This window comes from Populus trichocarpa, chromosome 10 (assembly GCF_000002775.5).
Source record: "Populus trichocarpa isolate Nisqually-1 chromosome 10, P.trichocarpa_v4.1, whole genome shotgun sequence".
In the NCBI taxonomy this organism is placed as follows: Eukaryota; Viridiplantae; Streptophyta; class Magnoliopsida; order Malpighiales; family Salicaceae; genus Populus; species Populus trichocarpa.
The window spans coordinates 18,634,642-18,658,824 of NC_037294.2; the positions used below are offsets into that span (position 1 = coordinate 18,634,642).

At 35.7% G+C, this 24,183-nt stretch overlaps 5 protein-coding genes across 8 annotated transcripts; 3 read left to right on the forward strand and 2 right to left on the reverse strand.

Annotated features, from left to right (window-relative positions):
* Positions 1 to 529: 529 nt before the first annotated feature.
* On the forward strand, positions 530 to 1,599 carry LOC127905869 (L10-interacting MYB domain-containing protein-like). Its single transcript, XM_052456492.1, has 2 exons — positions 530 to 850; positions 952 to 1,599. Exons 1-2 carry the CDS (start codon positions 530 to 532, stop codon positions 1,597 to 1,599), a joined length of 969 nt encoding a protein of 322 aa, XP_052312452.1.
* A 624-nt stretch (positions 1,600 to 2,223) lies between these two features.
* Positions 2,224 to 5,144, forward strand: LOC112328764 (protein ALP1-like). Of its 2 annotated transcripts, XM_052456682.1 has the most exons (4): positions 2,224 to 2,295; positions 3,355 to 4,019; positions 4,131 to 4,362; positions 4,453 to 5,144. In XM_052456682.1, the coding sequence occupies exons 2-4, from the start codon at positions 3,357 to 3,359 to the stop codon at positions 4,905 to 4,907; spliced, it is 1,350 nt and encodes a 449-aa protein (XP_052312642.1). In that variant the 5' UTR covers positions 2,224 to 2,295; positions 3,355 to 3,356; the 3' UTR covers positions 4,908 to 5,144. The 2 variants fall into 2 exon arrangements, with proteins under 2 accessions (XP_052312642.1, XP_024465019.1); XM_024609251.2 differs by having other exon boundaries at positions 2,241 to 4,019.
* Positions 5,145 to 10,550: 5,406 nt separating this feature from the next.
* Positions 10,551 to 13,446, reverse strand: LOC7474447 (uncharacterized). 2 transcript variants are annotated; one of them, XM_024609639.2, is made up of 5 exons: positions 13,301 to 13,446; positions 13,108 to 13,203; positions 12,817 to 12,867; positions 12,559 to 12,726; positions 10,551 to 11,216 (listed from the first exon to the last, which is right to left on the reverse strand). In XM_024609639.2, exons 1-5 carry the CDS (start codon positions 13,325 to 13,327, stop codon positions 10,773 to 10,775), a joined length of 786 nt encoding a protein of 261 aa, XP_024465407.1. In that variant the 5' UTR covers positions 13,328 to 13,446; the 3' UTR covers positions 10,551 to 10,772. The 2 variants fall into 2 exon arrangements, with proteins under 2 accessions (XP_024465407.1, XP_024465408.1); XM_024609640.2 differs by lacking the exon at positions 12,817 to 12,867.
* Positions 13,447 to 15,192: 1,746 nt separating this feature from the next.
* LOC7474448 (uncharacterized) lies at positions 15,193 to 16,956 on the forward strand. Its single transcript, XM_024610787.2, has 3 exons — positions 15,193 to 15,373; positions 15,704 to 15,952; positions 16,074 to 16,956. Exons 1-3 carry the CDS (start codon positions 15,334 to 15,336, stop codon positions 16,745 to 16,747), a joined length of 963 nt encoding a protein of 320 aa, XP_024466555.1. The 5' UTR covers positions 15,193 to 15,333; the 3' UTR covers positions 16,748 to 16,956.
* Positions 16,957 to 18,788: 1,832 nt separating this feature from the next.
* Positions 18,789 to 23,998, reverse strand: LOC7490334 (auxin transporter-like protein 2). 2 transcript variants are annotated; one of them, XM_002316190.4, is made up of 9 exons: positions 23,201 to 23,998; positions 22,924 to 23,116; positions 22,634 to 22,819; positions 22,393 to 22,505; positions 22,099 to 22,282; positions 21,883 to 21,980; positions 21,005 to 21,212; positions 20,378 to 20,635; positions 18,789 to 19,478 (listed from the first exon to the last, which is right to left on the reverse strand). In XM_002316190.4, the coding sequence occupies exons 2-9, from the start codon at positions 23,089 to 23,091 to the stop codon at positions 19,272 to 19,274; spliced, it is 1,422 nt and encodes a 473-aa protein (XP_002316226.1). In that variant the 5' UTR covers positions 23,092 to 23,116; positions 23,201 to 23,998; the 3' UTR covers positions 18,789 to 19,271. The 2 variants fall into 2 exon arrangements, with proteins under 2 accessions (XP_002316226.1, XP_024466553.1); XM_024610785.2 differs by lacking the exon at positions 18,789 to 19,478 and adding an exon at positions 19,497 to 20,245 and having other exon boundaries at positions 23,201 to 23,874.
* Between the last annotated feature and the right edge of the window lie 185 nt (positions 23,999 to 24,183).

Genomic DNA, 24,183 nt, shown 5'->3' on the forward strand with positions numbered 1-24,183 from the left:
ACGTTTTCCATTCTTTGATCACTCAGAGCAGAAATTGAATTTTGGTTGGGTAGGTTTTATGAATCCTTCTGGTTATGAATGCTTTTGGATCGATGTCCCTGTTGCTTTTGCTGTTGAATACATAAAATTCAGCAACCTTTTCTTATTTGCATCAATTGGGTTTTGAGGGTGGGGTATTTAACATCCCCTGATAATTGATGACACAAGGTTAATGGTTTCATTTGTCCATAGTTAGTTGTTCATGTTCTTTCCCCTGTCAAGAAACAGTTGACCAATCTTTTGTCAGCTATAGTTAATTTTTTGTTTAATTTTTCTTGCATTGTAAACCAAGCTATTATAGATAATTGTTAATTTATTTTTTCATCCCTTGTCAACGTTAAATCTTTTGTTATTTTTTGGTTGACCTTTTGCTGGAAATGTAATTTCCTGTTCTATTAGTATCTAATTTCAGCCCTTATCAGCATTTAATATCTTATTTATATAGTTCATTGTTTGTTTAATTTTTCCTTGTATTGTCATCCATTAAGCAATGGATGGGTCTGACACACATGATAAAGCTTCTTGGACCAAGACAATGTTGCACACGTTTTGTGACATTTGCATTACAGCAATTGAGAGAGGCATGAGACCAAACACCCATTTCGACAAAGCTGGCTGGAAATTTGTCATACAATCATTCAAAGATCAGACAGGACTTTCATTAACAAAAGCTCAGCTTAAAAACAAATGGGATGGGATTAAAAAGGACTGGAGGGTATGGAAAAAATTAATAACTGAAACTGGAGTTGGTTGGTCAACTGAACTTGGGACTATCTCAGCAACTGATGAGTGGTGGCAATTAAAAATTCAGGTTATGTTTTCATTATCAATAGCCTCACAAAATTATTTGTCATATTGTATTATTTGTTAATGAACTATCATTGCTAAGTACGTCCAGCTTTAATTACACAGGAAATGAGAGGAGCAAAAAAGTTTAGGCATGTCGGCATAGAACCCTCATTGTGTGCCAAGTATGATATCATGTTTGCTAACATAGTGGCCACGGGAGAATATGCTTGGACTCCCTCACAAGGACTCTTATCAGATGAAGATGATAGGGATGCTGCTGGAATGAGAAATACAACCAATGAGAAAACTAATATGGAAGAAGGAAGTGGCGACTCTGAAGAGGATGCAATCCCTGATTTCATACATGACGTTAGCAATATGGTTGGTGGAAGCAATGTGGCAAACAGTAGCAGCAACCCCAACAGTGCAAAGAGAAAGGGTGCACATCACACTACACCTCAAAGCGGAAAAAAAAAAAAGGGAACTGGAATGGGAGCACAATTATTTTCGTGTATGAATCAACTTGTTCAGACTGTATCCAAGCCGAGAGAGAGCATAACTCCTTCGAGAGATAAAAAAGGTTGTAGCATTGACGAGGTAATGGCAGAACTGCATTCTATTGATGGAGTTACCTTTGGTAGTGCATTGCATACATTTGCAACTCAATTCTTTTGTGCGAGGAGCAAGAGGGAGATGTGGGCTGCAATGGGTTGTATTGATAGAAAAATTTCATGGCTGAAAATAATGTTTGACCAACAAAGAAAAACTTAGATGGACAAGGTCAGGTCTTTTGAACTTTTTAACATATTCATGTCTTGTTATTTATGTTGAATTCTATAATCCAGTAACATTTTCAGTATTCTGAAATCTTTTCCACCGTTTTTTCAGGCTTCCTGGGCTGTCATTGTTGCTGGAAATTGAACTCTCTGCCCACCTTTTTGTGTTTTTGCGTAACCAAGTACTTACAACACCATTACCATGTCTGTTTTGACATATGTATCACTGAATATTGTTGTTGGGTTAGAATTTCATGAGTTCTAAAATGTTGACTTCATGTATGGATACTTAACTTTGAATGTTAGGTCTAGGTTGTTGAAATCATAATTTTCAGTTTGTGCTACTTGATGTTGAATGGTTGGTTACTACATGGAAACCAAGATTGATGCTTCTTGTTATTACAATTTGAATGTATGGATTCTTAACATTGAATGTTAGGTTACATGCTCTTGAATGGTAGGTTTAGATTGGTAAAATCAAAATTTTCAGCTTGTGTATGCCACATTTGAAAGTTAGGTTGCTTTTGAAAGTTAGGTTGCTGTTTTGTAATATTACTTCCCTGTGTATTTCTATATAAATAGCAGCAATTATAGGAAGGTTTTCACTTTTATATTGTCACTTTCCAAGAAGAATTAGTGGTGTAATTGGTGGTGTTGCTACATTGTTGGTATTGTGAACAATCTGGAATACGTAAGTTGCATTTTATTAATTATTAATTGCAGTTGATTGCTTTCAATGTCATGCAATTCATTATAAACAAAATTGCTAGGCTCAACAATGGAAACCTAATAAAATCTTCATGCTTTTTGGAATCTAAAATAACAAACATATCTGTAAATTGGAAGATTTAGGGTCCATTTGTTTGGCATAATACTTGCTCAAGTTCCAAGAGGATACTGAATTTAAATGCAGTTTACTTGATGAAATTTTCTTGTTAAATCTTTATCAGTCTCTTGTGCTAATTTTCTAAACTTCTGATTTAATTTTTTTTGGTATGTTATTTAAGAAATAGCTGCAAAATACAATTTTAAGAATTTGACAATTGAAGCCATTCAAGTATCTGGTTACTTAGTTCGATCCTGTTAGAAAGATATAGATGCTTTGGAGGCCTTGATAACTTGTTCTAGTTCTACCACAGAAACTATTTTATTTGCTTAAGTATTTATATATCTGTATTGTGAATCTGTATTGTGAAAGACATTCTTACAATCTCTTTCTTTCATACCACATTTTTAATCTTGTCAACCCTAATACGACCATTTTAATCCAGTTGGGTGCGATTGTAGTTTTAATGGTTTGGAGCATATGTATTCTTCTTGCTACTGATTCTCTTCTTGCTACTGATTCATTTTTCTTAATTTTTAGATTCACTTTAGTGCACTACAACAGGAGAATTTCTCCATTCATCCTGAATTCATTACTAAAGTTGCTGATGCATTTATGAGTACTGAGTGTTTTCACTCTGCGTTGAAGTATTATCATATGCTGGAGTTGAATGTTGGAGCTGACAATGTAAGGGGAATTTCTAAAATTCCTCTATATTTGATTTACAAAATTGCAGTTGAATACGTAAGAAATTTTTGGGCATTTTAATTGCCATTGTGGGACTCCAAAATGTACATTGAAAGAAATCTTATTATTGCATCAGAATTTAATGAATTAAGGACAACAGTAACATCCATATAATAGTGTTTTTTAACAACTCTTAACATTTTTAATAATTAACAAAAAATGTGCATGTCATGATAGATATGGATTCGCACTGGTTTTCAGCACTCTTTGAGGGGAGTTATGATGATGTAATCAATAACATAGCCGATTACGTTAATTATAGTAATTCTTCTGTTAACGATGGAGATTCCAGTGGTAATCAAAGTTCTGATGATGACGACGACGACGACGACGACGCGTCAGATGAAGAAGGCGAGCTGTTTTGGGAAAGAGAGTTTGATCATCAGAAATTGGTTATATGCACGGCGGGTGCCCTAGCATTATATTACAATACGTATATATATAAGGAACCTTGTATGGATTCGTACAACACTGGAATGCAATGGTTGAACGAAATATTACATGGACATTGGACCCGCTGTGTAAACATGTTCAGGATGGATGCGACGACATTTCAAAGTCTTTGCTTTCAACTTGAAAACCAATATGGGTTAACAGCATCTAGAAGAATGTGTGTTTATGAAAAAGTTGGAATATTTCTTTATACAATAGCATTGGGTGCTTCCAACAGAGAAGTTCAGGAGCGATTTCAACATTCAGGAGAAACTATTAGTAGGTACTTTAATGAAGTTCTTAAATCAGTTTGTTCGCTCGCTGCAGATTTAATACAACCTGCAGATCCCAGGTTTGTAAACACACCGTGTGAAATTGTGAACAATCCAAGGTATATGCCACATTTCAAGGTAATGTCATTAATCGTATTTATTGATAGCGCATCGTATTAAATGAATTTGCAAAATTTATTTTGTTAGTCTGCTCAAATTGATGATTGTTGCTGGTTTCTCGTATATTAGAATTGTGTAGGAGCTATCGATGGTACACATGTGCGTGCATGTGTTTCTTCAGAAAACCAAATTCCATTTATCGGAAGAAAAGGTGTGCCAACCCAGAATGTTATGGCTGCATGTAGCTTTGACATGCAATTCACATTTGTTTGGGCGGGCTGGGAAGGCAGTGCACACGATACACGAATTTTTCTCGAGGCAATTGACAATCCACGTGTAAAATTTCCTAAGCCACCAGAAGGTAGTAACGTGTGTGTGTGTGTGTGTGTGTGTGATAATTAATGTTTTTTTTTTCATTTTTTAATTTACAAAAAAATATTTGTATTTACAGGGAAATACTACTTGGTTGATTCGGGATATCCTAATGAATATGGATTTTTAGGTCCATATAGAGGTCAGAGATATCATTTGGAAGAATTTAGGAGGCGAGGACAACCACAAAATCATGAAGAAATTTTCAACCGTGTGCACTCTTCATTACGTTGTGTGATAGAACGTACATTCGGAGTTTGGAAAAAAAGATGGCGAATCCTACAGAATATGCCATCATTTAACTACAAGACACAAGTTCGAATTGTTGTCGCATCCATGGCAATTCATAACTACATTAGAAGAACTTCAATGCAAGATGTGGCATTTATGGAGTTCGATCGTCATCCTGATTTTGTGCCCGATGATTTTCTAACTGATGTTGCTCCACGTGCACAAATGCAAGGACACCACAGGCCTTCGCAAATGGATTACGTACGTGATGGGATTGCTGCAAGTTTAATGACACAATTATAAATTATTGTTCTAATATGTTTAGGTCTCTTTGCAAAATTTTAATGGTTGTAAGATTACTTTTTATGTAATTGTTCATTAATATTATGAATGAAGTCCTTTTAGGTAATTATACCATAACATCAAATTGAACCACAATTTTTAACCAAACACAATAAACTACTTTTTATTCAACCTCAATTTCAACCACAGTTTTAACCAAACATATATAAAATCCAGACCAACCACAACTAAAAGCACTTTTTATAAAACTACTTTTTTTAAACCACAACCACAACAGCCACCGCAATACCAAACACACACTTAATAATTCAAATCACCTTTTACTTTTCTTTTTTTAGTTTTAAAATATATTATATAGAAAAAACACTAAAGAAGATTACATTTTGGAATGAGACTTACTTCATATCTATAATCAACATCATTTATTTTCATTCAAGTATTAAATGTTATTAAATTCTAAAAATAAATGAATAACAACAAATGCAATCTAGAACGAGTGTCTTAAGAGCATTCCTTGACTTTTAGCAATAAAGAATTACGATCCTTGGAATGTTGATGGGTGGGTTGAGCATGAAAATAATAATTATCAAATCTATTTATATGAATTTTTTTTTGCATGCATGATTTTGCTCAGCTAGTGGAGAATGTATTTTCATGGATGGGTATAGTCTTTTATTGCATACTAGATTAACTCTTTCTAGATTTTATAGATATGTGTTTGAAATTGTAGTAGCGATAATAGTTTAAAATATTTTTTATTTAAAAATATATCAAAATATTTTTTTTTTATTTTTAAAAAATAATTTTTAACATCAATATATCAAAACAATCTAAAAACATAAATTCAAAATTCAAAATTTTAAAAAACATAGTTTGTTACTCATTCCAAACCTCATCCATAAATACAGAAAAGAAGGTCGGTGGATAGAAGCTTCCTGGATTAGATAGAGTTTTCCTCCGACAATGGATCCCATACGGGAAAAAAAGTCAAATTTATTTAGAAAACAAATGTTTTGAAGTTTGACTGTTCCCGATCTGAAAGTCCTGACGTGGCATATTAAAGATAAGTTATTAGCTATTCAGAATATTATTTTTCGTGAAATATCAAATAGTTTTATAAGAACATAAAAAAGTTATACCATAATATTCATCAACAGTGATTTAAGTTTTAACGTAAGTCGTAAGTGTAATAAATATATTCATCCATACTTTATTTTGAAATTATGCGATCGAATGGCAGCATCGATGATGCTATCGCTGCTGGGATGAGTAAACTGAGTTCGTGGAGGTGGTAAGCTTTTCCGACTTTAATATGGGCAGATCATTTCTCGGGTAACGGTGAAGTCAAATTGATGGTGTTCTGGAAAATTCAAATAATTGGAGAATAAAGTTATATTTTGAATAATTAATTAATTCTTATAAATTTTTTTTAGTCAAGTAGCTAGAGGCGGGTGAATGATATCCGTAAAAAATTTCATTTGATAAATTATGAGATTCTTCTATGATTAAGTTAATGATTTTTTTTATAAAAAATATAATAATATTACAAAGTTATATTTTAAAAATAAATATGCAATAAAGAATGAAAATTTTAAACCTTTTAAGTTGAAAAATTTATGATCTATTTATACTTTATGAGTCATTTTATAAAAAAAACTAAAATATAATGTTATCTTGATAGTGTTGCATAAGACAAATATCTCTGACATGTATATTAATATTAATATTAATAAAAAACACTTCTGACATATGTATTTAATATCAAAGAAATATAATAGGTCATTAAAAGATTTTTACACATTATTTTTTATACAATAATAATATTAATGAAAATATAATAAATTCTTGGTTTTTAAAAGATTTATTTTATTCATTAAGGCCTGGTTGGGAGTATGATTGCGATTGCTTTTCAAAGTGCATTTCGTGCCGAAATGTATCAAAATGATGTTTTTTTATTTTTTTAAAATTATTTTTGAAATCAGCACATCAAAATGATTCAAAACATAAAAAAAAATTAAATTTTAGTAAAAAAAATTAAATTTTTTAAAAACACGATTTCATAAAATAGTTTTTTTTTTTTTCCATAAAGGCTCGTCACGTGGAGTGGAGAACTCCATGTGAAGATACTCTCGTGAGAAAACTTATAATCAAATTAGAACTGGACGGAAATCTTCAACTTTAGTCTTGTTGGCGTATAAGAAAGAAAACTCCGAATCCGGTAGCTATTTCTGGCAAAGCACGTACTCATGCGTGAAAAGCATGGAATCAATCAATCAATTTCTTAATTTCTAGTATTAAGTTCGTGTTGACACGAAACTTAATTTTGTGGTATTAATTGCTAGGCAGAGAACTATCCAACCCAGGTGTCGTTAAGCAACTGAGAAAAATGCTGGATTCTCACAGGAGCCCCCGCCGCCGCCGAAACTAATCCAATTTTTACTCGTGCTCAATATCATGCATGGCACGTTTTTGAAGTAGAGTAATAGAAAAGACGTTTGCAATTTCTTAGTCAAGAAAAATAAAGAAGACGAAGAAGGAAAACCAATCAAGTAAAGCTCCGAGAAAGTGATGGAAGACCATCCGGTATTATGGATTTAAAAAAGGTTCCAGGCTCCAGCTATGTACGTGAGGGTTCATTGTCAAAGAGAGGTTCCATCCATGGTTAATCAATGACACGACATTGTATAAATGCTAGAGCGCCAAAGTCGTGAGTATGACTCCTGGCTTGGTGATATTATCAATGCTAATCATGCCCGTACCGACAGCCATACCCCGTCTTTCTCCTGCAAGGCCGCAAAGCAATTACTGAATCAAAACACGTCCTCATTTAAAGTCGAGTTTGTTTTCATATTTTAAAATATTTTTGAAAAAAAGTTGAATTTTTTATTTTATTTATTTATTTTAAATTAATATCTTTTTAATGTTTTAAGATTATTTTAATGTGTTGATATTAAAAATAATTTTTTAAAAATAAAAAAATTATTTTAATATATTTCTAAACAAAAAATATTTTAAAATCCAAATATTACCGTACTTTTAAACATCCCTAAAACACCTTTGAGATATGAACTGCACTTGCTCCCATGACAACATAAGTTTAAGCGCCCCTATACCATTTGTAATGCCTCAAGTTGCCACCAACTTTTACTTAACATGGTGAAAAAAATTGTCCTCTCATAAACTAAAAACTTTAGCTCCGAGGTATCACTTATTATTTAGTCTAGGTAGTTGTATATATCCGAAATCTCCACAATTCCTTTCTCAGGTGGAATTAGGACATCACTTCTCCAGTGAGTTCAATCATGTTTCTGAATCCATAATATTTACCACTCTGATCAACAAACTTCAGGCCAGGGGATTTCAGATGATCCAAGCTGCAGAACTCCAGTAACATTCGGCTTCTGAAACACATTTAAAAGCGATATCTAGTTCCATAGTATGCGTGTCACGACTTGGGGCATTTTCGTTTTGTGAAAACAATGTGAACCAAACATGTGCGTGATTAATGCCTGCTTTATTGAGTATATCCTTATCCAAGGACCACATGATAATCCACGTCGACGTGCTTAAGCTTTTCTAGACAACAAGGACCTCTAGCTAGTCAAACAGCAAGGAAGGTAGCGGACTCAAATTGAAATGGAAACTAGTTTCTCTACCCCCCACCATCAATGTCAAGCATGTAAAACGTTTCCCCAGCTTTTTATAAGCTGAAATGACAAGACATCCTGTTTACAACTTGAAAGGGTATTATATATCAACTTAAATGGTACACCTTTCTTCCCCAAATAACAAAAGCTCTCCAGCAGGGATGCTGTTGATGGCATTAATAAGAAGCCCCGCCCATGCCCATATCACTAGTGGATTAACAGATATGGGAGTGCCTTCCTTGAGTACATCACCTAGAAGAAGTTTAGTTAAAGATGAAAGAAAAGCTCAAAGTTAATACATCAGTCTCCAGCTTGCTTGAGAAAAATCTCGTGATAGCACCAAAAGAACGTAACTGCTTCTGAAAGACAAGTCTCCTTGCAAGCTTTCCAAAAGAAATCGTGGCTAGGTAACTGCTCCATAAGTAAAGATTAAGACAGGACAACCATATATGTATATGTACACACACACACACACATATATGTGTGTGTGTGTATTTATGTGTGTATGTATTTCACCTGCCAACTTGGAACAAAGTATGGCACCCCAAGCTTAACATCGTTGCTTTTTGCAACCAGTATGCGGCTCAATTCATGTGACCCCAGAATAAGTGCAGTCACAAGGGCTCCAGGTAGCCCATCCTCATGTGGCATTTAAAATATTAATGTTCTTGTCAGAAAAAACTAACGAGTTCTGCATCATGAAAAAGTCTAGACAGGTCAAAGAAAATGCTTATACAAAAAAGAATTAGAAGCCTTGATGATAAACTACAAAAAAGAATAGACATAAAAGGCATTATAAACACTATAGCATCAAACTAAATTTATCCACATGAGCAAGGGCAACAAAAATGGACTATCCTCCCTGGAAAGTGTATGGGTGAAGGCGAAGAAAAAGAATTTGCTTAGGTTATTGCCCTTAATCAAGAAAAGCATGACAAAAAGAGGGTACAGGGAACCACAAAAGGAAAACCATGGACGTCACCTTTTCAGATACTTGCCTGAACAATAACATAAAATGGATTAAAAATTCATGACTGCAATTAAAATTAACTTTATCATCCTAACAGATTAAATGAAAAGGAACAAATTGTTATTCTATCACTCTTAGCTTCAGTAAAACATAACTTGTATTAATCTAAATATGATTCATAAAATAGATAAATAAATCACATGCAAGAGGAATGCCTGTAATGCAGGCACATTGTGGAGAAGTAATGAGAAGACTGTAACCAGTCCAAAAGATCCAGCTGCAAAACACTCTGGGACAGCTGCAGAAATATAAACTAAATCCGTTGTAGTTTAAACTAGAAGTTAAAATGGCATTGATTTGTGCCTTCATTCTTGCTATGAAAATTGAAGTATTATACTGTGCAAAGGGCGCTGATCAGGGGAAAAACTGTACTAAGCTATGAAACTACCTGTTGTTTCTGGCAGCAAGGTCTTCTAGGAACCACAACTGCCACTGGCTTATCATCCTCTGGATTAATTTGGAGGAAAAGATTATACTGATCCCTAAATTTATTCTGTTTAATTGAATTGCATGACGGATCAGTGAAGAAACTGCAAGAAATGGGACAAAGGAAAAGAAAATATATACATGCATCTTGTTTGTTGATTTTTCATAGCTTTTAGCTGCCTGACCTCGCAGGTTTCCTTTAAACAAGACTCAACCCTACCAAAAGGAAAACAAAAAACCCAACAAATTAACTAGCAAGCCATAAAACAATTACTCTTGACTAGAAAGAGTAAAACGAAACAGCAACTCCTCTTACGTATCTATTTCACAGACTCCTTGTCCCCATTCTTAATTGGATATTCAACTTCCATAGTTAAGTTTGTAAAGAGTTTCTAAACTTTCAAAGGAAGAAAGGCAGTTCTTTTTTGTAATGGAATAAGGATAAAAAAAACGAATTTAAAAAAACTAATCATTCAGGTGCACCGAGGATGTTTTTTGCTAATGTTCTCACACAATGCTGAAAATAAAACAATTAGAGGATTTGCTGTAAAATATTTAATCAAATGGAAGCTAAGAACAGGAAGGCTTGTTAACTTGTTCGATTATCAAAGGTCAAAACAGCAGCCAAGAAGTAAGTGATTCCAAGACATTTATCTTCATGGCTATTCTAGAGAAAATCTGCGCTGCAAAAACTTTATTTACAATCGAAAATGATACTGAAGTTTTCCTGCCAAGTATTGGAATAGAGGATGGGAAGAGGGATTAAGTAGCAGGTGTTAGATGTAAAAGATCTGGCTCATCCTCGTCATCACTGCTAAGCCATCCATAACAAGGTTTACGCCTCTGAGGAGGGAGAGAATCCACTGGCGAAGGGGAGAACAAATGTGGAGATTGGACTCCCGTGGAGGATATCTGTGGAGAGCAGGACTGCATTTCAAGCTTGACTAGAGATGAAACATCCTTCAAAGAGCGTGGAACAATGTCAGTTACATGTGAGGAGTTGAAGTGTGAGGAGGAAGCCTGTGCGGAGTGAATTTGTTGGGAAAAGTCTTTCACTCCAAGCTTCTCATCAGGTGCATCACTCACTGAAGGACATAGAATGATATCCATTGATGCCGGGGAGTGAATGTTTGGAGAATGAACTTGCTTGGAATTACCGTTAGGTGAGTGAACTTGTACTTTAGGTTCATCTTTCACAGTGTCATCCTTCAGGAAACATGGAATGAAAGATATAACTGTAGCATTAGAATATATGTTCAAATTTCAATGGCAGATCATGTCCAGTCAGCAGAAGCACAATCATGCAAATCAACATCCAACAACATTACAGGGAGTAGAGGGCCACTAAGGCATAAATTTATCCTACGAAAGTAGTATTACTAAACATGGCATGCTAAACAAAATTGTAAAGAGTAATATGTACGGGTATGCATTTGTGCGATCACATGATCCTTAGACAATCAGACACAAGATTCCTTTTCTTAGAAGGGAAGAAAACAAGAGCAACCAGGTGTCAAGTTATATGATGTAGAGTATTGCTACACATCATCAGCATATCAATGTTTAACAATTGACAAGCCAGATAAAATCTTCAGTTCAAATTTTGGTATATGATCATGCAGTATGGCGCAAAAGGATCCAGAACTAGTTTGGGATCGAGGCTTGGTTTTTGTTGCTGTATAGTAAACCAGTGGATGAGGGTGCAGGGGATTTTAGGAGAAGGGATCGATTCAATTGCTCAAAAGAAAGCTCCAAGGATTTTAAATTAAACCATGTACAACAACCCACCACTTGATAAATATTTAATCTAAAATATGTTTTGAGAAACAATTTTACAGGGCAGAAAAAGAATTAAGAAGAAAAACACGTCCAGCAAATCCTCAAGGCAGAAAGAAGATAAAAAGCGAAAGAATTCAGTAAAGGTGAGATTAATGATCACAAACCTCACATGGGCACACAAAAGCGCAATGATATGAACTAACGCAACACCATAATCTGATCAACTACAATGAACTCTTACACTTAAGCTGTGTTTTTTTAATAAAAAAAAAAATTAAACAGAGAGAGATCATGGAAATTTTGAAGCAGGTACAAGCATCTGATATAAGAAAAAAAAGTAATCTATTGCTGACAACTGACAGCTAAAATTAAAATAGCACCTCATGAGAAATACTTTATTCAAGCAAAGATGGAAATTTCCATCGTTTTTGCAGTACTATCTATGTGTGATATTTAATTTCAATTACCTAGGACACATGAACAGAGTTAGCTAGCTTGGCTCAAAATCTTAAACTTTCTCCTTCTATATTTTGGCAGAAAGAAGATAATGAGGGGTTCAATCCTGTGCTCCAAGACTTATCTCAAGAAAAATCTGACAATTGCATTGTTCCACCTTCAATTGTAGAAAGACAGGTTTAGTTTGAAATCAAGACAGCTACATCATGCCTTTTTATGGAACCAACACAAAGGAGCAATAATAAAACTTCCATTTAATTGAACTGCACGTAAGTGGTGGATTGATACAAAATGAGAAGAAAAGGGAATTTACCTCTGCCGGTCCATTCTCAATCAAATGCTTGAGCTTGTCATTGCCTGTCAACAATCCTGGTTCGCAGTTTTCCCTCTCTGATTTCTCTACCTCATCGAGAAGCGTGTCAATCAAAAGCTTATAGCAGCACTCCTCAATGAAAGCCCAACCTTCATCCCCGCCATATTCCTGAGACAAAAATAACAAACCCTAAAAAATCCCCACATTTTATTTCTGCTTGATCATAGAAAAGCTAAAAAATAACCAAACCTTCAATACCTGAAGCCCGCAATCATCTAAAGAAGTAAAGAACTTAACGCGCTCGCATAGCTACAATATTTTAGGGATCCCAGAATGTAAGACTTCCAAATTTTGAATTCCCACATTTTCTCAGCAATCAAACAGGAATTTAGAGATCACATGACACAAACACATTCCATGATACCCCATAAAATCCAAAGCTCGATTTCTTTCTTTAAACGAAACTTTCTTTAGCAAAAAAGTACACCCCTTTAAAATACTAATAATAGAAACATGCATAAACACATCCATTCATGTACGAGGTGTCACCTTTAGGAGATTTCTGACAGTTCTGCGAACCAAGGGTTCCGGGAATCCCATAGGACGTACAGCGTCAAGAGCAGCATCGATGCGTTTCAGACCCACCTGAAACATGGAGTAGAGAGTTTTCTCGTGTGAGAGAAAAAGGAGGAAACAGAGAAAATGGTGCAGCCCAGGGAGAGAGGTGGTCTAGATAACAAACCCTTCGATCTCTTCTTGCTGGAGGCATCGTGTTTTTTTCCAACTACACATGCGATGAACTGACAGCACACGAGCTTGCGTTTACTAAAAGCAAAGAAAAGAAAAGAAATAGAGTGCGATATTATTGTACTGCAGGTAATGTTTTAAAGTTTTTTTTTATATATATAAATATATTAAAATAATATCGTTTTTATTTTTTATAAATATATTTTTTAGAGATATATTAAATATAATATTTTGATATTTTTAAAATCTATTTTTTATATAAACATCTTAAAACTATTTAAAAATAAAATAAAAAACTAAAAAAAATACAACAAGTTAACCATAACACCATACAAGTTGTTTTCTTTATATATGGAGGGAAACGAATTTAATGCCCTAGATTTGTTCTTCTTGCCTCTTGGTGGTATCATGGGCGTTCCTTTTTTGTGGTCCCCGTTACTTTTACACCAACACCTTCTTTCAATTACTGCTACTGCGTATACGGTTAATGTAACCTTTCGATTTATTAGATTCCCTATTTTAAATTTTTAGTGGGAAGTGTTGTTTCCTGTTTTTTTTTTTTTTTTTTTTTTAGCTTTAGGACAACATTCTCCATGTGTTTTTTAACATGAAAAATCTCAATTGTAAATTTAAAATTTTATGTATGTATTTAATTAAATAAATTAAGAATTATTCATGTAATAAAAAAAATATAACCCTTAATTTTTAAATAAATAAAATTGATCTGTCAAACTTATGATTCAGTATATGAATTCAACTGGACCTTATTTTTTTAAAAAAAATATTATACGAGACAGATGACCTATCATCCGTTCCTTAATCTTGACTTGCCCAGATTACATAGACTTTTAATTGTTAAAAAGTTGGGTTGTGATGTTTCACACAAAAAAACACTTATTTTTCATCATAAGAAAATACCCTAAACACCTTGTAAAATATATTAATAATTTCAAAAAACTAAAAAAAGTACTCTAAAAACTCATAATCAACCCAAAATCAAATTTATTTTTGGGCTCAAATCTACCATACAATATAAGTTCAAGGGAAAACAACACCTAGTATAAACTCTACCGGTCAAAAGAATCTCATTCACGCCCAAATCAAACGATGATTTTTTTTTATTATTGTTGAAATCCAACAATCTCTCTTTATCGTTTCTCAATGCATGAACTGAAAAATAAACTGTTATACTAAAATGAAATTTCAAAATTTTTGATGGACCAGACAAGTATAACATATAAAGTTTTGAGGGCTAGAGTGAACTTTTTATGAGAATTGTGAATTTATCACCTTTTTATTGTGTTTTATTTTTATTTTTATCCTCCATCTTTAAATTATATTCATAGTCAACAAATATGATTCATGTGTTATTTATTTTGGCTTAAAAAAGATGCAACCGCATAAAAACAAAGTTTAAGAACTAAAATAAAATAAAAAGAGAAAATCTTGAACACAATGAACAATACACGCGTGTACAATGAATAACCCACGCGAGTTGGCGTTTTCTATAACTATAACGGGTGATTAAATCTATGAGATATATCCAATAAGTAAAATTTTTCCATTTTCCGCGAGAGAGTGCTAATTCTATGGCTACCAAGATCTTGAATCCCAAAGGCCAAAACAATGGCCGGTCAGGATGCAAATGGAAGAGTAATTAGTTGAATCTCATTTAGCAGGAGTTATTTTACTACTCCATGCCATTACAGTGGTTGAATTTAAACCAAGACCACTAGTATCCCAAAAGGATTGTTGTCAGACAATAATGCCGGAGTTTCTATTTATTCCTTGGCGAGCAAGCAAAGCTTGGAAAAAGAATCTGCCTGCTTTTCTGATGTCCAATCCAAATCCACAACCTTTGCACCCCTCCCTTTACACCTCACTTCAGAGGCCCATTTACCCTCTTCAACCTCACCACCCTTCGTGGATTCACCCGAGACTCTGCTACGTTATAAATTTACACTTGCCTTCAGATTGGAGATCACAAATACAAATACTCGGACATGCCTTTGCTATTAGCAGCTAGACATGGCTTCCTCCTTTCAGTTCGGTCATGTATCAGAATCCGGTGAGTGCTGATCGAGTTTTCTTTCTCACAGTCATGTGATTTATGTACATCTTATATACTCGTAAGTTTAGTAATCTATTGCTTGGTCTCCCAGCTGGGTAAGGTTGCAAGATAAGATGGTTCAAAAAGCAACTCTCTTTAATTTTCATTTTCATCCACTACACATTTCTAATCTCTATACCCACACACAATGTTAGTTCTCCAGGGTTTCTCCTCTTGACAGTGATTAAAATAACTAATTTATTAGCTAATTAAGTATTGCTTTGTGATTGAATTTGATATTTTCTCTAGTGACTGATTAGTTTCTTTGCAAATCCTCCATGGTGGCAGAAACCCAGTTCAATTCAGTGCAGCCATTGTCATTCACATTCTCATCGATTAATAATGGCAACACTATGGCACGTCTCGCCAAGGCAAGAAAAGCTGCACGTCCCTCTTCCTCTGCTTTGAATTCAGTCGACCCCATTACCTTTAAAAGCACCAGTGAAAGTCCCTTTGCATTCGGTCAAGTTTCAAGCTTTTCAGCAGCTAATCCATTTACGTTCATTAGACATGAGGTTGACAAAGTATCCGACCATGGTGAGGTTATTTTCTGGCTTGTAATCTCCCTATCCACAGAAATAATTGTTCTTTACAACATAAAAATATGGTTTACTTTCAGTGACTAATTATTTGATTTATGTCTTTGTGTGATGTGAAGATGCAGAAAAACCGATTGAAGCTGCAAGTAAGCTGCAGCATGAAAAAACTGAACCAGGGATTGGAGAGAAAGAAAACAATAGTACCAAAGAAATGGGTGTTTTGGCTCCATCCGATATCAAACAGGATAAGGTAGCAAGACAAGCAAACCAAGATTCAATGTCCAATAGGACAAATACTGCATTGGTGGTGATTTCAAGGATTTTGAAAGGTATACCTCAAAGCCCTCACTTTTATCAGCTCATAAATCTCTCTGGACATACTAGAAAGGTTTTGATATCTTCATGGGATCGGATTTTCGAAGAAACTGTGGAGCAAATGCACTCTCTACAGGTAAATGATTTCTGGGTCAGGGCTAGAGAATTGTGGAAAACCATGGGGGAGTTGCAAAGCATGGGGTATAACGTGATTCCTCTGAGGAGAAGATTAGTGGAGTTAACTGATGTAATGATAGAGCTGAAGCTGACTAAGGTGGGAATGAAAGGGTTAATGATTAAAGCTGAGAACCATAGAATGGAGAAAAGTAGGCTTGAGTTTGTGATTTTGCGTTTGCAAGAAATGATCATGCAAGAGCATTATGGTATGCTTGGAGCACTAGCTCAGATGGTTGAAATGGAGAAAGAGGTACCCAAATTTGACGGTGTCTTTGCTAAATTGGCAATGGAGCCTCTCTAGTTTGACATTTTGGATTGGTGCTGCAACTCATAGATCTTTGTACTTGTCTAGATTGAATGCTAGTCACTGACTTGAGAGCTTCAATGCATGCTCATCTCCAGGAACTTTTTTTTGATCTCTAGAAACTTGAAAGCATATCAAGCTAGTTAGTATTTTGTATTCAAATGACCTTCAATTTAAAACATGTATTGCTGGCTTGCTGCTTAAAATTCTTCCTTCCTTGTGATAACAATAACTGTTTCTGCTACTAACAATGCCCAAACAATTGGGAACTTTGGGCTACCTACCGAACACTATGGGTTTCCACCTGAATGTGGAACGGCAGCATCCATGATTCCAGGTACATTGATGTTGGCCTTTTGGGCTCATACTCCTATAGTATTGGTACAGCATGGTATTCAACACATTCCATCGCCGAATAGCCTCATGAATGTGACTTCTGTGACAAACCCCCAATTACTTGACCCTCCATCTCATGCCAAAACCATTATGGATGACAGCAAAATCGAAGCATATGGGCGAGACCTCGTAAGCCCAGATGACTGCAGAGCTCTTGATGCACAGTCATAGCCCACTAAGTAGAACTCTTCATGCTGGAAAATCAGGTCCTCGGTCCTCCCCTTTGTAAAAATAAATAAATAAAAATAAATGTAAATAGAGAGCCATACTGAAGTCAAGATTACCAAAGCCAGTACAGAGACCATTATAAATAAAGTGAAAATAATAGCACTAACATGAGACAGAACTTTATCACCCAAAGTAAACCGAGCTCACTTTCAATCCACACTTAAACATGCGGGGAAAAAGGACTTACTTTTGCCAGCAAGAAGAAAACCCGAGAGTGAAATGGCTCTTTCTTCTTCAAGCACGTTTCCTTGAGACACCTTTGATAAAGTCGTTGATTCCCGCCATCTTGATCGTGCAAGCAGGAGAAATAAAAAGTGACGAAGATCCACATCATATCCTCTCTTTGGAGACAAAAATACTGGCAGCTAATCCTAAGAGCAAACAAACCATTTGATCCGTCGTTGTCACATAATAAAAGCAGCCAATTTCCTCTCTTTTCAAAAAGAGCAAAATCTTGGTGTATGTGTGTGCACGCATTGAAGACCGACTTTAAGTTAGTCTATGGTCATCTCATAGACCAATACACAGTAGACGCTAGCCCCATTATTGGAAGACAAATGTGGTAGAACTGTACAGCCATTATAAGCATAGTTATAAAATCCGTCCTCCCTATGATCTGCAGAATTAGAACCTGATTTGACTTGAGTTTACTTTCGAACCAGGTAAAAAAAAAAACTAGCGACTTCAAGCCGTGTGCTGCATGCTGCAAGCCTGAAATTCATGTACCATTCCAGTTTCTACCTCTTCATTACATGGCTATTGGCAATTAAAAAAATCAATTTATCTCGCTTCATCCCTCAAATCTGATCTCAAAACTTAACATACAAGACAAGCTCCTCACCTCAAACATAGCATCTCAAATTGAGCTTAAAAATCCAAAACAACGCCTTTTTTTAGATAGACCCGAGTGGACCCATCGATCCATGGGTTGACCCAACCATTTTATGACCAAGGCCGCTTATATCTCGGGAACCACCCCCAATTTAGACAGAACAGAAGTGGTCGTTCTTTATATCTTTTGTTTTCCTTCTAGTTTCTGTTCCTAACTAGACTTGGATTCTCATTGTTTTGATGGCAGCAGTAAATTGCGATTGGTCCATTTTACTCATTTTCTCCTTCCCAGCTTGAAGCAACTATCCTTGCTGTTGTTTTCTTTAAGATATAGCTATAGGGTCCCCACTTGATCGATCATTTCAATGGATAACGCAGACATGAACTTAAGACAAATGAAAAAAGATCAGACAAGAACTTTGACAAGTGGCTAAATTCAAGGAATAGAAACAAAGATGAAAGCTACACTCGGAACTTTTTTTTAATTAAAAATCAATATTGGAGAAAGCTCTCAACTCATTCTATCCATTTGACTAGTAAACTCCCATATCAGGTTTCAATTGAGAAGCAAGAGGACACAAAGTAACAAATCCATGTGGATTAATAAATATAATAGTGAAGAGAACCAAAAGAGGCAGTCAAAGGAGATCTAAGGCAGGCTATAAATTCGAATGATTTGTTTTGGATTCATGTGGGTTCACATGCACAAGGGTTTTAGGTGATGTGCAAGCCAGTGAACACTAGCACTCACAAATCCCCCCCTAAATCTTCTCGAGCAAAGATGGCTTATCAAACATCACCAGAGGCACACTCCACTATTGCCAGTACTGCAGATTATTCAAGAGACAACTAAAAGATGCCCCCAATAACTACATTTGCTAACTCTGAGATGTGCTCTTGTGAATAGAGAATAACAGCATTGATATATGATCATAGAAGGGCTTATGCAAAACACAATGCAGGGGAGATGCTACTGCCAGCCCCCTGTGTAGTGTGTATAATACATGAGAGAGACAATTTAAAATGCTATAAGAAGGTTTATAGTTTAACTCGGGGAATCCCAAACTTAATGATGTTTTGCAGCAGCCGAGGGTGGACACTGGTAGCACTTGGCGAAAAGACCAAATGTGTCAACTTGCTTGATGAAATTGGACATACTAGCCCACCCTCCCAATCCAAAGCCAACCACAAGTACCCATACCACTATAAATGCATTCAATACGTACATGGCTGTCCAGCTTGGGAGGAAGACAGGAGGTTTCTCAACTGCATTCTGCATTTGCAAAAACGAAACAAACAATTTTACGAGACTTGTTAAGGATGCTACAGCTTAAAAGATGTGCACATGTACAGATTAACGAGCACTGCTTAAATTCTTTTGTCCTGGTTCAAATTTGTCGGCAGAATCTAATTTTGAGTTCAAGGGCACAGTCCATTCTTAACTTTCTACTGCGTCACTAGGAATAAGACCAGTGACCCCAGGAAGCACGTTCAGAGAGATAGCCAGCTATCGCCAAGAATACAAAAGGGAATAAGCGTATATGTGGCAAATAACTGAAAGACAAGGAGATGCGACCAACCTCATCATTGCAATAAATTTTCAAATTTCAGCCGTTGAATCAATTAGTGGGGCTAGAATAACGAGGTCAATTCCACAGTCCAAGCTAAGCTATCAAGCTGGAACTATCCATGAAATTATTGCACTTTCTACAATCAGTAAGGTTGCCTTTTAATTAATTTATACAAGACAACAGGGTATCGTACCCTTTCGACAACATCTTTTAATGCTTTTGGTGTGCTTTAATTTCTGTAATGAGGATAGTACCCTATCGACAACTTTGCCTCTCTGATCTCTATGATGTCAAAATTAGGATTGGTCTACTAATTAACTGGAAAATACAACCAAATTATGTAAGCTAGCATGAAATTAGGACAAAATAGACTTCCCTGGTGACTAATCATATGGCTGCAATCCCAGCAGCAGTAACTTTCAGGGTAAGTGTACGTCCACCTATTCCTTTGTGTTGGAAATTATTGTAACTAATAAGAAAGGGAGATCAATATAGTAACGGACTAGCAACTCCATGGAAGCACTAGACAATGCCAGCCAGATATATAGTACAAGCATTCGGTAGAGATGAAGATAAGAGGTAGAGACAATGGACCATTTACCTGTCGAGCTGAGGCAGATCGGTAAGTGAGCATATGAGCTAAAGCAGGGATGATGTAGACGGTGAAGGTGACCAAAAGAGCCCCCACAGCTGAGTTAATTGGTCCAAAGAAAGGAAATATAATTGCGAAGAACCATATAGGTATGACCACAGGTAACCGGCATAATGCCCTCAACAATATGCTCTTTGTATCATGCATACCGATCACTTTCTCCCACACAAAATACAACGGTGTACAAGCGAATCCGAATGTTATAAACTGCAATTCATACACACACCCCAAATTAATCAATCAAATCAATTAAAACTTCTCAACATATTTGTCAACCAATATTTATTATCTTTGCCTAATTAGCACCGTTGTACAAGTCAATTTAACAGTTCATAAATCATGATTGTTACAAGTAGGCTAGAGATGGTGAGCTCATTGGATTTGTAAGAGATCACGAGTTCAAATCCTCTCTCTGAAGTATTTGAATTCAAAAAATGTCTCTTTGCAATAAGAGGCTGGAGTAACAAGATTTTTTTATCCCGCTACTAATCATTAATGCTAATCTCTTGGTTGCCTAATCACTGATTATAGATCGCAAGGCTTTATTGATGATGATAAAAACAAGGGTGCAAGAACCTGATGGATAAGCATGAGGATAACAGCAGCATCACGCCATCCGGTGCGGGGTAGCAGGGAGAAAGCATTTGAATGAGTGAGGAGTTGATCTCCAAAGGCCCAGTAGGTCGCAGCAGCAGATGGAAGTGTTAAAGTGAACACATAAAGGGTAGCGAGTAGATAAATGTACTTGAACCTTTGAGGCTTCCACATGGCGTGCATAATTTCCCTATAACCAAGAAGCCATGGCCATTAGAATGATCCACTTGAAAATGGATAGTTACAACCAAGAGTGAAGGATTGATTTGTTATGATAAATCCATAAATTCCCCCCTTTTCATCTCTTGCTAAGATGAGTCGGTAAAGTATTGTTTCATAGGAACTAGGGTGTAAATTAATTTCAATACGATAAAGAGAAGAGGCCTAACATGTCCAGGACTTCATAAAGGTAGGACTTTGCCCTAAATCCCTCCATCTCGGGCGTCACTGGAATTTGAATCCAAATGATTAACTAACATGCTTGTCAAGGTTCCTATAGTTAATTTGATGACACGGCAATAGATTATGGAGAGCTTAACAACAACTTTCCTGGCATGACGAACCTAACATCTGTTAGTTACATTTTACCAATCAAAACCAGGCCCTGTTTGAGGTGTAACACATGGCTGTCAATCACGGCATCTTTTACCAGAAGAATTTTGTTCTTTTGGCGTTTTATGGATGGAATCTCATAAACTCTCAGCTTTCATGGACTCTATCATTTAAGGTATTGTTATTAAGTTATTTGCTGCAAAAATTGTCCTCGTTGTTAAACCCATAATTTCCATGAGAAATAAACTAAAAACCTTTATTGGTTTCTTACAGGGTGATAGCAATTAAAAATAAGAAAGACTTCTTACACAGTGACAGCATGCCCACCAAAAGTGTAGAGGATATTGGTGGCTCCTGTAAAATATAGAACAGCCTTTGCTGGGCCCGAGTGAGTTACCCCATCAACCTGTAAAATAATGGTAATAATATTTTAAGGAAAAGCAAAAATCAAATCCTGCTGGTGTGGAATGTGAATAAAGTAGATGCCTATGAAATATCTGGATGTTGATCTAAATTTTAATTACCTGGCCGTGAACAAGAGATGCAATAGTCATATACCAAGCTGTGTAGGTAGTCATTCCAAGCCCAAGAAATGACCAAATTCTGTAGTTGTGAAACGAAGGAATGAACACTGTGGTGGCACAGCAAGCTCCAAAAATATAAGTCCATGTCCGCTTGTCAAATTTGTCATCTATGTAGTAGATATTGCTGTGATTACCCAAATAATCCACTCAAATCAGTGCATTAACAAAACCCATATTCAGTAACTCTGGGAAAGTAGGGGGAAATACAAGAACAGGAAAGAAACAAGAACTAACCTTGCACAGGCTATAAGCTGTATGACAGAACCAAACAGGAGAAAAGTGCAGTTAAAGGCCAACCCAACAGCTTTCCAAGTTGGACCCAGTAATCCATCTAGCACTTCAAACCACTGCAGACTCAAAATTTAGACAAAACAGAACTGATATTTTAAAAAAATAATTTCGGAAGACATAATATAAAACTCGGATTTTATTTCCTTCTTTTTGTTCTTATATTGTGGGTTTTTGGAAGGCTAACCTGTATAACATGGTTCTTGAAGTTGACATTCTCTTTCTCCTTTCTGCTTCGGTATTCAACATAGAGAACACTGATAAGGTAAGCAGTCCAACTTCCAAGAAAACCATAAAATATCTGCAAAATTATGCCTGAAAGCATCCCCATTTGAGAGAAAGAGTATGGCAGTGTTAACAGAACCTGAGCAACCTGCAAAAGAAAAATCCATTTTTCTTGGTCAAAACTAACGAAAAGATTAAATTTTTTTTTGGTCAAATTATGAACTGGCTTTTGAGCTGATTTTGTAATTGTACCTGATTTGAAGCACAGCTAAACCAGGCATCATACACTGACCCTCCATGCCAAAGAATGCTTTTAAGCCTAAAACCGGATTCATCCTTGCTTACTTCCTCTTTCTCTTCATGCTCAGTGTCATTGAAGGTAGAGACCATAGCTTCCTCTCCTTGTTTCTGATTGGACATTTTCCTTCAATGCTCCTCTACAGATCTGAAACAAATAGTAAAGCCATAATTAAGACAAAGTCCAAGCCAAACCAAGAAACCAAAAGCACACTGAGAACAAACCAATAACCTTAAAGAGTTGTGATAGTAGTAGGTTTTGAAGTCCTCGGAGGTGTCTCTCGGATTTATAATTTGGAGACAGAGAAATTAAGGGGCCTTTTACGGACAAATGTGCGACAGTTCTGCAAAGCTGGCACTTCTTTAACTCCTTTTGCCAAAGACACAGGTGCTTCTCTCGTTTTACGCCTTTAAGAGTGAGAAAACACCGAGTAGAGTACTGTAATCTAAAAACGGCTGTCACAGCTTTCCCTCGAGAGTGGTTACTATTCTACTATACATTGCAGATTCTTATAGAAACAACGATGGAAATTTGTCAACACATTAATTGCCCTCCTGTACCAACTAAATATGCGATATCCTTCTCTAAAAAGCTGGTTTTTCTAAAGAATTGGCTGTGCACTGCATCAAAATCCGATGATAACCCAGCATGCAAAAGAATGTATCTCTATCAATCTATCACTCTTATCTTTAAAAGGAAACTTTGTACGCTGCAGTTGTAAGAGATCTGACAAAAAGAAACGCCTAACAGTAGTTGCTTTTTGCTGAGAAACTACCCCTGCCCTGCCCTGTAGTGTTCTAAGAAACAGAGCAAAACAAATATTTTGCCTCTGCCTCTGCCTCTCTGTGTTTTTGGTTTACAAGTCTTGTTTAATGTCGTGTGCTGGTCTCAATGGTTACTATGATACCCTCCCCTTTTTAAATGAGTTGGGCACATTTTCTTTGTTTTTTTTTTTGGGTGAGCACTTACAAAAAGTGAGACTAAATTTGCAGTAAAACGACACCTTTTCTCTGATAAAGATCGAAAAGCTTCGTAAAATAGGCTACAATGTATCATGCTGTGGATTCAGATAAAAATAAATAAATATATATTTGTTAAATTTAACAAGCTGCCGTGGATTGATATTCTTTTGTGCCAATTGTTTAATTCTCCATGAAGCTTCTTTAAGCCTCCAAGAGCATTAATGGCCTTTTCTTTTAAAATTAGTCATTAGA